The sequence below is a fragment of the Notothenia coriiceps genome, unplaced genomic scaffold (genome assembly GCF_000735185.1).
Source record: "Notothenia coriiceps isolate Sejong01 unplaced genomic scaffold, NC01 NC01_scaffold00024559, whole genome shotgun sequence".
In the NCBI taxonomy this organism is placed as follows: domain Eukaryota; kingdom Metazoa; phylum Chordata; class Actinopteri; order Perciformes; family Nototheniidae; genus Notothenia; species Notothenia coriiceps.
In genome coordinates this window covers 10,462-28,089 of record NW_011357260.1, presented here as the reverse complement: position 1 = coordinate 28,089, position 17,628 = coordinate 10,462, and the positions used below count along the sequence as shown (strand labels likewise).

Below are 17,628 nucleotides of genomic sequence, written 5' to 3'. Positions count from 1 at the left end.
AGATGTTTGTTGGGAATGAGGGTCAACGCTAAAACAATTTATTGTACCATAGTCCTCTTTTTCTTTAACCCCATCATCTAGCCATCACAACACATTAAGAGTGGGTCATGAATACAATCAATATAAAAGCTTTAATAGTGTTCCTTGGCTGTGAATCACATGCCTTATATTTATTTGGGTATACATCAACTGTGATGCAGCCTGGGGATTAATGCATTTAGTTAGTCATAGTACCTTTAAGGCACAAACAACAAAACAAAGAGTTATTTTAACTTTTTTATTGATGTTTGCAACTGAATAAAAGTTGGCACAATGAGCTTTAAAAAAACAAAACAGGTTTGCACTTTTGAAAAACACATCACAGGTGAAATGCAAACAAGTTTTCACCATGACAGTTAATGTTGTACCGTCTGTATGGGTAGGACGGAATCTGAACTGTGCAAATAAAAAATATGTTTACAGTAACAACAATTAATCATACAGATGGAGCATTTCATTGCAAACAAGAGGTCATGCTTCAGTAAAAAAAAAAAAGGACCTCTTAATGTCATGCTTATTTTTTTATTATCACTTAGTAGCATTCAAGTACACCAGATGGTCGTGTGAAGATAGATTTCACAACATTAAAAATGGTTGGAGTGGCATGACATGTGAGAAGCCTCAGTGTTGTGCGTGTGTGTGTGACAAAGGGTACGAGCTACTGGGAGGCCAACACATAGGACACCACGGTCAGTGCCGCGGCCTCGATGGAGAACAGGTGGTGGTCTTCCACCTGTGGGCAGCTGCTCCTCATGAACTCGGCCAGGCGGAGCAGGTACTCCAGGTTGTGGCCCGACTTCCCCCTGCACACTGCGATCTGGACTCCGATCATCTCCGAGCTGGCCGGCCCCAGGTAGAGCGTGTTGTCTGCAGTTGCGATGTACACCAGCGCCTGAACTGAAGGCTGGTTCTCCCCCTCAGGGAAGAACTCCACCATCTTGGTGACATAGCCTCCGCGGACCCCCTCACGCACATTCAGGTACTTCAGGGACTCCTCAACTTGAGAGCCTGTCACCTCGAATGCCACACCCCAGGTGCTCTCCTGTGAGAAGAGAAAAACATTTATTATTTTAAGGTTTATTTGGTATTATCAATTGGGAATAACACTGAATTTAAAAAGACTGGAAACGCCCATTCAGCATCTCTATAAAAAACAAGAGGCAGTCGCGCTTTCCACTTACGTCCTCATCTTCAATCAGCGTCACCACTCTTCCGGGCTGCAGAGAGAGAAAAATAAATGCGTCACGTCATGGGACAACGCCTGTGGCAAATGTTGAGTCAAGCACCAAACACACCAGCAGCTGGCTGTGCCACAGCAAGCAAGCCAACATCATATTATATAAGTGCCAAATTAAGTAAAGCAAAAACATTAAGCATCTTACCAACTCGTCGTTCCCGCGGTGAAAGTTGTCTCCGTGCCAGAACCGTCTCTTGTAGCCTTGAATGTAGCCGACCTGGCTCCTCCTGTACTTGAAGTCAGGCTTCCACACCAGTGACCCGTACCCGAAGATCCACAGGCTGCAGGGCTTCCCGGTTGTGATGTCTTGAGGCTTCATTTTTTAATAGTGTTGACGATGAATCGATGGAATCAATCAATCTTTCAATTGATGTTGTTAGCTAAGCTGCCTAACTAGCTAGCGTTAGCTTCCTCCGGTCCAGGAGCAGTGGTACCGGTTGGCTCACAGGTATACCGCGGACGGTATTTGAGCCCAACTGCTTGGCAGTTGCGAAGATGGAGTTTCGCTCTTGATTTTGCCTTGCACTATGCATTGCCGTTGCATTAGAGATGCCGCATTATGCCTTAAAAATCCATGGCAGCCGCTTCGGCCTTTGAACCAATGGAAACTAATCAAAAATCGTTTCGGCCAGCTAGTTCGCCGGCCGGTAACGCTACCAATTTCAAGCTTACGAGCGAAAGTGTTGAGTTTTGATTTAGTGTTGTTCTTGTTAGAAACGCCTTGTAGCTTATCTTCTGGCAGCCGATGGCGGTGATTTGAATCCTATCCCTGATAACATTGCGCAGCAGCGCTTACATATTTATACAGTCCACAGTAGGTCGGCGAGTACAAGACACAGTTTTCGACCAATAATATTAAAGAGAGGCTCGTCCACTTCAGCATTTTATCCAATCCGACTTCGGTGCGCCTCAAAAGGCGGGATTTATAGCCAAACTGCTTACGCTATTGGCTCAAATTTAACTTGAGCCGCAAACATGTCTTTTAACCTGATTGGCCGATGAACTGTAATTCTAACTGTCTCGAGTTATGATTTGTCGCCTGTGTAGTCACTCTCTGGCTGATGCAACTTCCAACATCATTTCAGGGCCATCGCAGCAACCAAGCAACATACCAAGACATTGCATCAGAATTGAGCTAAAGGAAGAAGAGGTCTATATATATTTAAGCTGTCTGTGGCTCTTTCCTGCTGTAACGATGCAAATTTCCCCTCTGTGGGACTAATAAAGGTATTCTGATTCTGATTCTAATATAAGGCGATGTGTAGTTCATTACACAAACTTTGCCACCAAGAAATTAAAGAGAAAAATATAAGATGAAATGTGAATTTATACATAAAAAAACATTGAATAAATGATGACCTGACCACAATAGGATTGGAATTAACTCATCCAATCATCAATACATTAATAAGCCCACTATATGGAAGTTTACATTATCTCTAGAGCAGGTGAATAATCTAGTCCCACAATGTAAAGATCCAGATGCAAGACCAATGATGTCTTACCACCACCTCATTCATCCCAGCCATCTGGAACCTGGGAGTGAAAGTGGTGAAGAAATGTGCAAATGTGTAATTTGATGTTTTGTATATAATCACAGTTTCGTTTTTTGTTGATACTTCTAGTACGGAGGGTCAGTTTGACAGGTCACATGCAATTGGCAGGTTCACTAGGGCCAAAAGCTTATTCTTGCAGAATCATACCAACTTTTTGAAGTGAAAAATGCATCCGCTTTAATACAAATGATCCAACAACCATCCGGTTGTGACAGGCTAATAGATGATCTGAAACTATGTGTGTGGACAACCCATGTGCATTTCTAATACACAAAATACTTGGAAGACCTGATCATACAAAAAATGCCCAACACTCCTGCAGGATCTCTTACAGCAGAGGCTCATCTGTGCTCAATAGATATGTAGCCAGCTGTGTCTGCCTGAATACAAAGCCAGACAACTGTCAGCTCTTCATTATTCTAAAGCACTGCACATCCAGGCCTTTAAGCATCTTTGTGTAATGCAAAAGCTTCCATCCCATTATATATTGCCCTTGCATGTCCATCGGGCCGGGCCTACTGCTTGCCACGTATATGCTGGCTTTTCTGAGCAAGGCTTCACTGAGCCTTGGGCAATTCAACTTGAAATATCCCTTAATTTACACGTTTCTCACTGTTTCTCCAAGTCACAGGTACGGCAGGCCGAGCTGCATTTATCCCCCCTGCAGAGGTGAAGAGGGAGCTTGTTTTTTGAGTGTGTAAACTATCTATAGTACGTTAGGAGCTTGTGGCTTTTTAAACTCAGCGGCATCTAAAAGTATAGAATATGAACAGATTATATCAAAGTCCTTCAAGTAAGTTTTTCTCAGTAACTGTCTCATGTCTTTTCAAATTCCAATTAGAAAAAGCATATTATTCTTATTTGCTGCGGTTATATGATGTTGTTTTGAACATGAACATGAGTGTATACCTGCCTGGGGTTTTATTTTGGCATTTGCTCTGAACACCACCTGTGTGTTTCTTGTGTGTGGGTTTCTTACTGACACCTAGTGTTAATTAATGAGACGTGAACAAGTGTATAACGTTACACAGCACAGCATCATCATATAGCAGTATGATCTGCCCTCACATGCATGTTTTTGTACATGCCAGGAGTCAAATGAGGCTTTAAAAGAAGTGACAAAGATTAGACAAAGCCAGAGCTAAGTATCAGTTTTGCACTTTTGCTTGTGATTTTGCATAATCTTTTTTGAAGTGTTATGAAAAGACACTTCCAAATTCCTCAGATTTGAATATCAAATCAGTTTCCTGATACTACATTCACAACATCCCAGATTTGCCCCTCTTGCTTTCTTCAGAATAAATAGTTGCTGATTAGCGTATTTGTCTGCATTCTCACATGCTTTGAGGTTGTTTCCTGAAGTGCAGATTGAAGCAAGGCGATGCTGCGTGAGAAAAGCTGTTGGCCCTCGCCGGCATGTTCTGCGTTTTTTAATCAGGGAGGAAACAGGAACTGATGTCATCAGGTCACAAACAGGATGCTGTGATTATAACACAATGAAAATGCCTGGCCATGAGTGGAGACCCAGAGGCCAAAGAGCAAAGCTCTAGCATGTGTTTGCCACTGCGAACGAGTGTGAAAGTCTGCATTAAGGTGTGATGATGGTGGGAAAGAAACTCTAACTATCGGGCTGGGTCATGGTACACACCAAAGCATCATGGGCTTTAACTAGGTGATTTATCACCGCGATAACATGTATGTTTTTTTTTTTTTAGCTGGGCCAGAAGAAACCCTTTTCCAAACTTGATTTTTCTTTTTACACACACAACTCCTTAGATGAGGATGCCTAGGTCAACAGGCTAACAGGATGTGTGTGAGGGAAAGCCATCCAGATTCTCTGAGTGTTGATTGCTGATGATTAGGGGGTGTTGACTGTCGCAGGATTTCTGTTAATTGGAGGCAGGAGAGCTTTGCATTTGATAATGAGGATGACACCTCGCCTCAAAATGTATTTTCAGACACACTAAATCTAGGGCTGGGAAATATGGAGAAAATACAATATCAAATAGTTCTGATGCAACACATCCTCGATATCGATATTGCAACAATGGTTGATTGTGCTTTTAACACATATTTACACTTTGACATTTTTGATAACAATGTGTAATTTGGTTATGATTAGGTAAGTTTAAAGGTAAAGAATACTGCTAGAACAGTTAAGATCAGAAGATGGCATTGCTTTACTGTAATGAAGCCTATTACAAAAATAAAAAGTGAATTCAAATACTAATGTCATGTAACGATACTGTAATAATATTGCAATGTTGGCCACTAACTTGAACACATTCTTAGCACAGATCCATGCGTGACATCACTTAAACGTCAGAGGATGGTGGTTTATGAAGACTGTATGTAGCATTTTCCCAGACTGAGCAGATGGCTCTGATAAAAGTCAACTTTCCCAAAAATCTCTTCATTGGTGTCCAGAGCCCCATCCTCAGTTTTGTCTGCAGGAGTGGGTGGTACAAAACCGGGGGGCATTGAAATATTGCTCTTAACCCTGGAGGCGAGGCCGGCAGTTGGGGAGCCTGTAAGTGCTCGAGTGTGTTTTTTTTTTATGGGAGGTGGTGCACAAGGGGCGAGAGGCCTGGCATATGCTGCTGTTTTTATGGCACTACAGACCCCCCCCGCACGGCATCTGTTTGGGTGTGTGGTGGGGTGGGCGGGGGGGAGGGCGTTCCCCTTTGCCCTGCGCCTGGCTTTGTTTCGCCATTTCCAGCTTGAGGGGTGGTATCCCTGGAAACGGATTTGAATTTCAAGGAAATTTAGGGCCGGAGAGAGACCGAGGGGTTGCAGCCAAAGGCGTTTCCAGGAATCACTCGAAGTACTGATGCTACAGTCAGGGGGGCTTCATGTTTTATAGATAATGTCCGAAACAAAATGATGGGAGCAGCTGGGTTTCATATTCATAAAGCTACTCACAATTTTGACGGTTTGATTGAACAATATGGGTTTGAATAATCTCATCTTAATACAAAAATAAATACAAGACACATTCAATCGTCATTTGTACTCAATTTCATTGTTTAAAAACACCTCAAAAATAATTTCCTTTTCCGCTTACTGACATCAAATCAAAAACTGTTTTCAAGAAGTTTTATTCTTCAGAAGTTTGGTCCTTATAAATATGCATTATATACAAAATAATATTATAAAACATATAAAGAGCAGTGTGTCATATTTAAATTAAACTCTGGAAACAATCGTTTAAAAAAATTACATTATTGGTTCTGTATTTTTGAAATGTATTATAGGCAGGCAGTGGTGTGACAGTCGTTGTTTGAGTCTCTTCTCTTCCTCAGGTGGGTTGCATAATTTTTTTTTCTATGCAGACTTTTCCTTTCTCTTGGATCTTGCTGGCACAGCACTGACTATTGCGCTCCTGTGGTTTTCTCTTCAAATCCCCGTTGATTAGAAACTATTTCCCCTCCCAATTTTATGTTGTAGTGCAAATGATCCAAGGACAGACAAGGGCACAAATTGAGCGTTCAAACGCCCTCTTTTTGTTAAGGCTTCTAGTGAATTTGGGCTGCATACAATCTTCACCGCTGCATGGGAAAAGTCCATTTTCACGTTGATTGACAGTTGAAGATGAGTTTCAGACATTTATAACTCTCAGAGTTCGTGAGGTTGGATTGTGACAGCGGGTGAGTTCACTCGACCCAGAGTCTTGCATAGCAGGCGAAGCTGGCAGGAGTGAGTGTTTGTAAGGGGGGGGGGTCAAATCTTAGGCACCTTTTTTTTTACTGATTGGTTGGCTGTCATCATGATTATCACACGAGGCCGGGGTCGGAGTGATCCACCCTCGCCTCCAGGATGGCCGAGATTATAAATTAATATTTCGCCGATGCTCTTCACACCTTGAGTAGTCAGTCTTTTCTTCTCAGAGGTCCTTCACTGTACATGTTTTGCATACAAACACTCGGTCGACATAAAGTTTCCTCAGTTCTGAGCAGAGAGGTTTCCGCCCTCTCCAGTTCTCAAGTGTTCCAGAGCAGCAGTGGACATCTAAAACAATCTCCAGTCTCTTCTCAGCATTTGTAAACAATCCAGAATATTCTTTTTTATTCTGCCTCGATTGTGTCTTTCTCCTTCGTTCCCTCGCGTTTAGACCCCTCACAGTTTATACCTTTAGGGGGGGAAAAAGAAAGATTTAGTAACAGAGCAATGAAATAACCCGATAATGCTTCTCACAGCACCTTCTGAACTCTTAGAGGTCATGTGCTCTGGTGTCAACCTTATATTTTACTTGGACATCTTATAAATTCCACATAAAAATGGCCCCAGCAGTTAAGCATAGCACCTTTGAGACCAAGCAGAGCCAAACATGTGTAAGGAATCAGTATCAGTTCGGACGTTTAATTTAAAGAAACCAAAAATGCAATTTAAGGCTTCCCCCCAGCTTAGGACCAAATACCCAGAATAAACTCCTTATCCGCCGTCATAGATGTTGTTGCAATAGTGAGGGATGGTGCACACGGGACGACATGATGCATTTCAAATGGAAGATTTGCTGATGAAGATGTTTTTGTAACATTTTTGTTTTGTTGGCTTACCTCGGTCGCTATGACGCACTCCTTCCTCTCCTCCGCTATAACGAATACCGACTGGTACATGGAGTCTCTTGAGGAACATATCGTTGATATCCTACACTCTGGCTTTTCACTGCAAACACAAATCAAAAGTCTGTGTTAACGCAAACTAGAAGCACATGGCAGAGCTATGTAGAGGCAGCAAAAAACAATTGTCTGAAACATATGTATAGACTTTGTGTAAATGACGAACAATGTGTTTACAAGTGTGAAAATAACAGTTGGAGGCTTTCTGTGGGGTTCAAACATCTGAATTGAGGCAGTGCGTGAGAGCACCCATGAACAGTAATTTAAACTCAGCAGGGCTGCAAATATACACCGCTGTATGAACACAATAAAAAGCAGATCTATGGAAATATCACACTATATTAAAACACTTAACAGTTTACTACAGAAAAAGTGTAAAATGTTTTCCTCTTACCTGTACATTCTACTCAAGGGCATTTTGTCTTCTAAACATTTCACATAAATAAGACTTTTATCCTCTTGCGACTTTTCGTCCTTGAACTCTTTCGAGTTGTAAGAGTCCAAGTGATAGTTTTTATGGATAAAGTTCGATTTCTCCGAATCGCAGTCCACCTCCAGGCTTCTCTTCTGGTTGTTGTTCTTCAGCTGGCACTCTGGGATCAGGTTGTGTTTCTGACCGTTGGACAAGTTGTTCATGGTCTCCGTGTCGGCCCTCTCTCTCTGGGCCTGCCTGTGGATGTGTCTCAGAGCCAGGCCCACCATGCAGAGCAGCACCAGCAGCGCCACCAGTCCCACGGCCAGGGACACAGCCGCCCACTGGAAGCTGTCCTGACCCTCTCCCTCGGCCACCGGGGAGGTGACGGCGGCGAAGAACTCGCAGCGGGGTCCGGTGAACCCTGAGAGGCAGATGCAGGATGCTGGAGGCTTCCCAGGCCCGCCGCCCCCGGTGCAAAGTCCTCCGTTGAGGCAGGTTCGTAGGGAGCACTCATCCAGGATTCTCTCGCAGTTTCGCCCCCCGTAGCCCGCGGGACAGGTGCAGGTGTAGTCGTTGATGCGGTCTTGGCAGGTGCCGCTGTTGAGGCAGGGATTCCCGGCACACTCGTTGATGTTGATCTCGCAACGCTGGCCGATGAATCCTGCACGACAGCTACACACACGCGTGCCACCGTGGATCAGACACAGCCCACCTACACAAGAAGAAGAAAGGAGAGGTTACTATCAAGACAGAACATTGGTGACAAAATGAGAAAGAAAAAACTTTCCCAAGAGGGCTTTTCAGTTCACACAACTCAAATCCACAGTGTGACCAGAGCGCCGTGTATTGTTCTCCCAACACAGAGCAATCTCATAGTTTCCAAGAAGACAGAAATCGAGGCATGCTGAATATTTGTCCCCCCTTTCATCAACAACTGCAGCGACATTTACAAGCTGCTGCTCTCTGAGCTGCCGAGTGTTTATAAGTAGGACAATAGACACCGAGTTCCCACCAATTCCTGTTGTTCAGCACTGCTTCTAGTTGCAGGAATTAGAAAAGAGGGGGGGGGGGGAGTTCAGAAAGGGGAGGAAGACTGTACCATTAGCGCAGGGAAGCGACGTGCACTTGTCCACTCTCTTCTCGCAGTTGAGTCCGGTGTAGCCGCGGGGACACTCGCACTTGTAGCTTCGGCCATTGTCCGTCTCCCAGCAAAAGCCACTATGGAAACACGGGGAGTCTGCGCACGTCAGAAGGCTGTGCTCACAGTGGGACCCCTCGAAACCTTGGGGACACGTGCACATGTAGCCACTTTCTAAATTCTGTGGAAAGTGAAAAAAGAAAGGAAAAGTTAAGCAGGCAAAAATAATAATAATAATAGTAAGGGTTAATATATCACAATATAATGTATCTGTTTCCCACTCACTGTGCATATTGCTCCGTTCCTGCAGGGGTTGCTGTCACACTCCTGCATCTCCAGCTCACAGTTGACCCCTCTGAAACCTGGCAGGCAGGTACACGTATAGCTGCCCTGTCCCGTGTTCATACAGGTGGCACCATTCACACACGGACGGTGATGGGTGCAGAAGTTCAGGTCTGGGGGGGGGAGAAGAGTGTTTGTTTACAAGGAATCAAGAAACGAAAAACTATTTACAAAGCCATGAATGCACAAACCTAATTTACTAATGCTTTTATTCAAATGAAAACAGTGTAATATGATAACATCAGCAGCAGTGGTCCATGTGTGTACCTTGGTCACATAATAGGCCTCCCCAGCCCTCCTGACAGTTGCACTGCCATGGCAGCTGGCAGGTGCCGTGTTTACAGGCCGGGTACTTCTTACACTCGTCACAGAACGTGCCCTGCCAGCCTTCTCTGCATCTGCAAAATGACAAAAAAAGGTATTTGATTAATCACCTATTCCTCATATTGTAGATTCTATAATTGCAATGAATATAGTATCTAAAATTGGCCATTTTGATTCTAGTTAAACATGCATGATGCTTAACAGCGCTGTCACGGATTAGCTGGAGATAGCATTAAGACATCAGCAGTCAATCCACCAACCAGACATTAATGGCTGCACCACAGTTGGTTACAGTCATTACATGCTGATGATATACATCCATTGCCACTTATAATACCACTTTTTTCCAAAGTCTTTTTATAAATGAGTCAAATCATGCATTAGCATTAATAGTTTTTTCCCAACCTCATTACATCACAACACATTTGTTATTGCAACAATGTGAATGCAGAAACTACAGGACAAACAGTCATTAAGGTATATGCAGTGTATTAAGAATAAAGAACAATATTATAATAGCACAAAGGTAAAATATTGCTTTCAAGAATTCTGGCAGAAAGCCAGAAGTCTATTTATTTTCTTGTTTCCCATGAATATCCGTTTCTCAGCACAGTTTGCAGTGAGCCATGAGATTATGGGACTTAAGATGTACTTTTAAGGTTTTTTGCTGAGTGAGCATGGGTGCAGCTTTACATTGTAGAGTATCCGAAGAGTTTAACCTACATTTTATGATGGATTTATGTCTACAAAGAGGGCAGAATAGGATTCAGGGGGAATGTCTCACGGCCAGTGTGAGTCGATGTGTGAATTATCCTAAGCTGGTGAGTGAGACATGGTAGTGAAAAGAAAGGAACATGGGAAGCAGAGAAACCAGTCAGTGACGCAGAGAGAACATGAGGGAAAATACTTTCTAGATTTTCTTGATTTAGTGAGCTTCAACATCTTTTTATAAATACATGACAGAAAAGCCCAAGAGATGACACTGACATAATTGCAGGAGACAGAGTTGCTGATGGTAACATGACAATGCACCTCATAATAATAGATTTGTTGAGAAACTCAACCAAAGTGGATGTAATTTGCACTATTCCCATATGTGTTCCTTCCTACACAACAGCCAACACCTATTTCAACACTTCATAATTATTCATACTTACACACACTCGCCAGGTTTGGAGCAGTTTCCATTCCTCTCGCTGCAGCCCTCCAGACAGATAGCTAAAGCAGAAGAAAAAATACAAAGATACAGTTATATATAAACGTACATGCTCTTTTGTGAGGCAACATAATATTAATTTCCCACCCCTCAAAAACGCCAGTAAGGAGCACTATAGGCAGCATACTGGCCTTGTCATAAGAATACTATGGATGTAAACCAACACTGTATGAGCCTCACACTCCATAACAACCAAGGCCCTTTTCCTGAAATAGCCTGAAACTGTGACCTTACATTAAGTACGTGAGGCTTCATTGTATCTTAACTTTCCTTGGAGGCCTTATTTTGATCTAAACCTGTCCGCCACACCCCCAGCTGCTATGGGTAGGGTTTGTTTGTCCTGTTTTAAGTGTACTGGTCTGGCCTGACACTGATTCGCGGGACAACATAGCAGGCGACTGACGGTAAGCGGCCGGTTTAGTCCGGAGAACAGATGCTTGCTCTCAATAGCAGACAGCTGTCACTATTGTTGTTTGTGGTCTGCCAGAACCATATTTGCAGCTGCCACTACCGCGCGCCCAACAATGGAAGGGACTAAACATCGATGGCGCGTGGCGGATAATAATGCCGCGATTAACCTTGGCGCGTGCGGTCGCTCGAGCTCCTCCTATTAATGCCCGCGCACCCCTCTCCGTCTGCGGATTATGTTACCGGGCACGCGCTGTACAGTAGCCTACTTCATGAACAGATGTGATTTAAAAAAAACACAAACTCTCTGTATTATTTGAGGAGGACGTCTTTTTAGACACAACCCGTAAAGAAACGTCAGGTAAATGCACACCTGTGAATCTTTTGAATAGTGTCAATAAGGAAGTAAGCAAGGAAGTGACCCTTCACAGCTGTGCTCATTAGCCTTTTGTTTCCGGTTTAATTAGGAATATTTGGACCACTACTGCTTGCATGCTTGTTAACTGTACAATGTGCTTTACTGTGCTTAAAAACTGCGTTTCGTCAACCTCCTAGGCCTAGTAATGCCCAGGCTTGTTTAAATTGATGTATGGAAGTGTGAGTTAGAGGGGAAATTATAGCGTCTGAAAGATGCCCAATCCATCTTTCTCATGTATATTTTCTGTAGTCACCGACGATTGATGTGTCTGTAATTGCAACACGTGAGCCCATCTGGTTAAAATTTGGCGCCACAGTCAAAATAGCACATGCCAATTTCTCTTTCACCACTGAATGACAAGGATGACAGATCCGCTGTCACCCATGTGGCCACACATCCAGCACATGGTAACTATTACTCCCACAGTGCCTCCTTCCATCCACTCTTTGATTAATTTGTTTTGATGAAAAGGGCCCTTGGTATTGTAGAGCCAAATGGCATCAGACCTCCTCATAGACTCATTCAGAGCTGTCCAAAACATGGGAGTGTTGCTCTATGATTTGGCCAAGTGGGTTAGCACAATTACAATGTGCCTGTTGTCATGCTAAGCCGCCTTTCCCTCAGCCCATATTCAATGAGTATTCACAAACCCACAGCCAATTACATATCAGAATTATATAACTGCAAATTATATAAGGCGTACTACACCAAAATTGTCTGTCAGGCTTCCCATATATCATTACGTCATGACTTGTTATAGCACTCAGCGTCTTGTGGCCTTAATGATGATGACCTTTGGGTTATCTTACAGCTTAATAACTACTGATATCTGTACCTGGTGCACGCTCACATCTTTTCTCTCTCCAGGGCCAAAGCCATGACGATGAAGGGCAAAGGTCAAACACAATCAGGAATTCTTGCTGAAAACAAGTATTTTAAGGTAAGGACTGTCTACCAAATCCTACAAAGAGTTCTCATCAAACCACAGGTTGAAACAGATTTCACTTTAAGTCATTTGCAAACATCTGGAAGACCTTCTGGTGTTCAGTAAAATACACAGAAACGGGCTCCGTGCAACACTGAACAACAAAACTCTGGTGTCAACTAACATACAATAGAGCAAGCCCAGACTGCAGATATACAGTAATTCATATGTTGTAGATTGCTTACGTTCTTCGCAGTATTTCCCCTTCCAGCCAGGCAGGCAGGATAACTGCCCGTCGCGGTTGCAGGTGTAGTGGCCAAATCGGTCGTCCCTGGGCGAGCATTTTTTGGAACAACTTTCTCCATAGTAACTTTCGCTGCAGATGAATCGGTAGGAATATCTTAGCTCGGTCTGCTTTTCCGTCTGCGTGTTTTGAGACCAATCAGTTCCTACTCCCATTTGTCTTTGGATGGCAATAAAGCTTATCAAGAATTCAGGGTTGTTGGTATCTGAAGAGGGGAAAAAAGAGAAGAAAGTCAGGATACATGTAGGGTGGTATAATAACCTGTTTAATTATTGGAAGGATTGTGGTTTTATGTCAATAGATGCCTCATAAATAGCTTCTGGGTTCAAATATCATCCACTTTCGCTTTTATAATCTGCCCAGTACCAAGCTGCATCCCTTATCAAATCCCATACAGCCTAGATGAAAGATAAACTCAGGTTGAAATTTCCTCTTTCTTTCTTTCTTTCCATCAGCAAAAACATTCCCAGGCTCAGTCCCCTCTTCCAAAGGGCGGAACAGAGTAAGGTGTAAAATACAGGAAGATGTAGTCAGGGTTTTTTGGCAGGCACTGCATATTCTCACCAAAGACCACAGCTCTTTCCCACGACCAAAATAAACCAGAGGAAGTTCAATTGTATTGGGTATAAGAATGAAAAAGGTGTTCTGAAGTTCATAACAAAGGAGTGAATAGGCATGAAAATGTGTGAAATTATGAACAATTAACGGGAGGGAAATGCTGAGTGACTGAGATGTATTTAATATTTGTGAATGTATTTGATGAAAAATGGTAAACTATACAGGGACTCATATGTTAAATGTACTGACAGAGCTCCCTCCCGTGGTTAAAAAAAACGTTGCACTTACCTACAGGTAGATTTCCATAAGGTGAATGCCAGGCTTCAATTATTAATGAAAAGGACCCCTAAGGAGAAAACACAGCAGATGATTAATATCCATTCTAGATTCTTTATGACTTTTTCCAATCAAAAATATAAAAAAATGTCAAAAGAAAAGCTTTATTTTTTATATTCTGTTTCACAGACTGTTGATTGTTGAACATATATTACACTAAATGTGCTTCAATGATGATTGGATGGCATTTTGGATTTTGAAATAAACCATTGGCAGTCAAATCTGTTTGTCAACAGTGTTACCTAATAAATGGATTATGATCTGACCAATAACTGGTGCGCTCCCAAAATGCAAGGCAGCTCCCTGAAACAACATAAAGGCGCTCGCTGTAATAACAACTAATAAATTGCTTCTGCAGGCTCTTACCGGCCATCCAAAGGTGAACGGTATCTGAATCGGTTTAGGTAAAGTGCCACTGTCCTTGGCGCTGAAAGAGTTTGTCCCCAGCACCGCTGTCATTGTACTTCCAAAGATGCAGTCACCTGGCGAGACCACAGCCTGATAGTTCTTCAAGCAAATTCTGAAATAAGTCCTGCAGTTGGGTTTGCATGCATTCCCGTTTGCCAGCAAACCTTTGTGGTTTTTAAATTCGTGCAGTTCGAGCTCAAAAACACCGGATCCAAATACCTAAAAGAGAAGGGGAATATGATTTAAGGAAAAAGGTTGGTGCGATTACATATTGCTTATTCTTTGAAAAATAAATGAAAAAAGTGGCTCTCCATGTGTTAACGCCGAGGAGATGTGGAGATGAGTTATCCTCCTTCATACCTGTGATATCAACGTGGTGCTGAATGCGATGGTAAAGGTGAACCAGGCTGCCATCCTTCTCGCTTCTCCAGGGCAGCCGCGTCACCAGCCAATAAAGCAGCAAAACCTTCCTATTCCAAAGTATTTACACCAAGGTAAACAGATGGAAAAATTCAAATCTAAAACACGTATAAATCCTTCTTCACTCCCAGGGAGTTCTCCCGTAGCTCCTTGTTGGCGTGCGTCAAACGCGTCCAGAGAAAGCGTTTCCAAGTTATCCAAAGGTGAGGGAAGAGCAAATATCCACACAGCCGTGCTTCTTTCTGTCAGCAGGCGTCCCCTCCTTGCGTGGTACTGTACTCCACAATGGTCCCTCCGCTGTGCGCTTGTTTTGGTGCTGAACTTGGGTGCGTCAGTGCGCCACGGATGTTCACCACTCGTCTTATTACTCGTGAATGAAGGGTATAGTGTCCCCTCCTCGATATATAGACTTGCACTGCGCTGCTCATTACATAAACTGTCAATCACTCCACAAGCCACCGCCCACTCCACATATTCAACCCCCTTCCCTTCCAACCCAACAACAATTATCCAGATTTAAAACCCACTGGCACTGCGCTGGCTGACCACCATGATACTGGGCGGTTATTAACAAGCCCCTAACATCTGTTGACGTATTTTTAGCGCACAATGCGCCAGGATGCACATTTGCACATCACGGACAGTGGGTGAGGACAATGAAGGGGAGCCGAAATTTCGAGAATAGAAATCAGGAATTCAATTACTGTCTTCCTCCTTGCACCCTTTTGCCATTGGTTCCAGTCAATTGCACACCTAATTGGCCCTCACACTGCAGCGTAGTGCGCACTATTTCCTCTCAGACCCTTCACTCTCTGGGGTCATAGTGACTCTCCCCCGGGCTTTATCACTATTATAGACATTTTTATGCTGGAAACACTTTCTTCTTTTATTATTTTTTGTGACATTTAGAAGCAAAACAGACCCTATGCCTTAACCAATTACACTGTGCTGGCCTAATATACTCATATATATTATATTTATTTATTAAATAAACCCACAATATGTGTCGTTTTACGCACATGAATTAACTCCAATACAATTATACACGTTTCCTTTTACGCACGGCAAAGTGTGTTTTATCTTGTTGGCGGCGCGTGCTCCTTCATGCCCACCCATGCGTTTTACAGTTTAGAGGCAGCGTGCCTCCTATTGTTGCGAAGCGTGTCCCTCTTTCGCCCTCATGCGGGTGTAATGTGCGAGACGGGAGACATAACTATTCAGCTGTATGCAAATGAGCTCTCTCTCCCTCTCCCTCTCCCTCTCTCCCTCTCCCTCTCTCCCTCTCTCTCTCTCTCTCTCTCTCTCTCTCTCTCTCTCTCTCTCACACACACACACACACACACACACACACACACACACACACACACACACACACACACACACACACACACACACACACACACACACACACACACAATCACCTAGATCTGTACAATTGGTTTATTCTCCCCCCTTGGCCTTTTACAGCTAATAGCAATGACATGGGGTGTGTGCAGCGAGGTTGCCCGGATTGAAATTAAATAATTAATTTGGTGGCCCAAAATTGACACTGGTGATGCAACCAACTAATAACCCAACAATGTATCCCTTCATGAATTAGTTGGGCACCATGGAGTTAACTTTACACCCGCTTATAAAATACACCCAATTATTCATTAAAGTCATGTTGATTATTCTGGAAGAGCCCAAAAGAAAGTAGTCCCTATAGAAATGTAACCGATTACATGCTGTGGTTAGGGGTTTAAATTGCATGAATATTTACTTGTTTTTTTCCCTTTATACATGGGCTGTTTTTGATCGTCTGATTGGATGTATTTGTTATCCGATCGCCCGTGTCTCTCTCATTTACCATCTGGTGGGAGACTGGCAGCACCGTTTTCTGTCGTCTGTTCGCGGAGGGGACCGGCCAATTTCCTCCAACCTGTTCATCTAAATTCTCTTTGGCATCAGTTGTGCATTTGTGAAAAAAGATACTACAGTAATCCTGTGATAACATGCAGAAGGATGTGATATTACCCATGTTGTGGAAAGTGGGAATATCATGAGGCAACACGTTTTGTCCACAATTATGCCACATGAAGAGGATACAGTAGGCTTCTATGGAATATGATGATAAGGTCAATGGAGACATTATTAAATACCAAAACATTGAATATGACTGTGATTCTTTTATGAAGCGTTATGAACAGTCTCATCTCATAGTCAAAATCTCATATTTTATGTTATTATACCTTACAAGTTGTACACAAATACATGAAAACACTTTATTCAGAAATGAACACCAATCTTTAATCTTTCCCAATTGCTAATGTGTCATAAAATATTTAGTGGTTTGAATTTGACACATTTGCTAGTGGTGATTTTGAATCTGTTAAATTAAAAGGAAACACATCACATCTTCGCAGACATGCAGAATGTATCGCTTTCCTCCTTATAAAATATAGGAATAAATACTACAAGGCTTGGTAAGTTGATGTTAAAATCATTTTACAAATAGTTATCATGCTTTTCTTGAGTGATTTTCCCTTTGAACTCTTCTTGACCCTGAAGGTTTGCATTTCATCTGTTGTTTTTTTATGGTAGCTGTGCTCTGCAGAGAGTGAAAATGGAAAGCATCTATATTTATTCAGTGTTTATACGAGGCCTCGCATAGTGGATTGGTTGAATGCTTGTCATATTGACACACCTGTTGTGTCTCCGGTGGGTCCACAGAGACACAATGGCATTGTGTGACCGCTTGTCATGCAGCTTCTCTCTGTGTCTATATGCACTCAGCTGCTAATTCTGTTACTTGTTGACATTACAATTCTTGTGATTCTTTGTGATTTAATGAAATGAGACCTCCGACTGAACACAGAATCTTTGTGTTGATACTCTTCATAGAATAAACTAAACTCACTGGCACAGTATTTCTGTGTGCTAAACAGCAACATTACTCATCTAGACTTAACTGATTTGCGATTGC

At 42.8% G+C, this 17,628-nt stretch overlaps 2 protein-coding genes across 2 annotated transcripts; both read right to left on the bottom strand.

The window, feature by feature from the left end:
• Positions 1-263: 263 nt before the first annotated feature.
• Positions 264-2,069, bottom strand: chac1 (ChaC, cation transport regulator homolog 1 (E. coli)). The gene is made up of 3 exons (XM_010782289.1): positions 1,422-2,069; positions 1,221-1,256; positions 264-1,081 (listed from the first exon to the last, which is right to left on the bottom strand). Exons 1-3 carry the CDS (start codon positions 1,593-1,595, stop codon positions 698-700), a joined length of 594 nt encoding a protein of 197 aa, XP_010780591.1. The 5' UTR covers positions 1,596-2,069; the 3' UTR covers positions 264-697.
• Positions 2,070-5,596: 3,527 nt separating this feature from the next.
• Positions 5,597-15,016, bottom strand: dll4 (delta-like 4 (Drosophila)). Its single transcript, XM_010782288.1, has 11 exons — positions 14,604-15,016; positions 14,202-14,462; positions 13,788-13,845; positions 12,883-13,146; positions 10,828-10,888; positions 9,614-9,744; positions 9,290-9,459; positions 8,966-9,185; positions 7,846-8,578; positions 7,389-7,497; positions 5,597-6,961 (listed from the first exon to the last, which is right to left on the bottom strand). Exons 1-11 carry the CDS (start codon positions 14,655-14,657, stop codon positions 6,956-6,958), a joined length of 2,067 nt encoding a protein of 688 aa, XP_010780590.1. The 5' UTR covers positions 14,658-15,016; the 3' UTR covers positions 5,597-6,955.
• Positions 15,017-17,628: the final 2,612 nt, after the last annotated feature.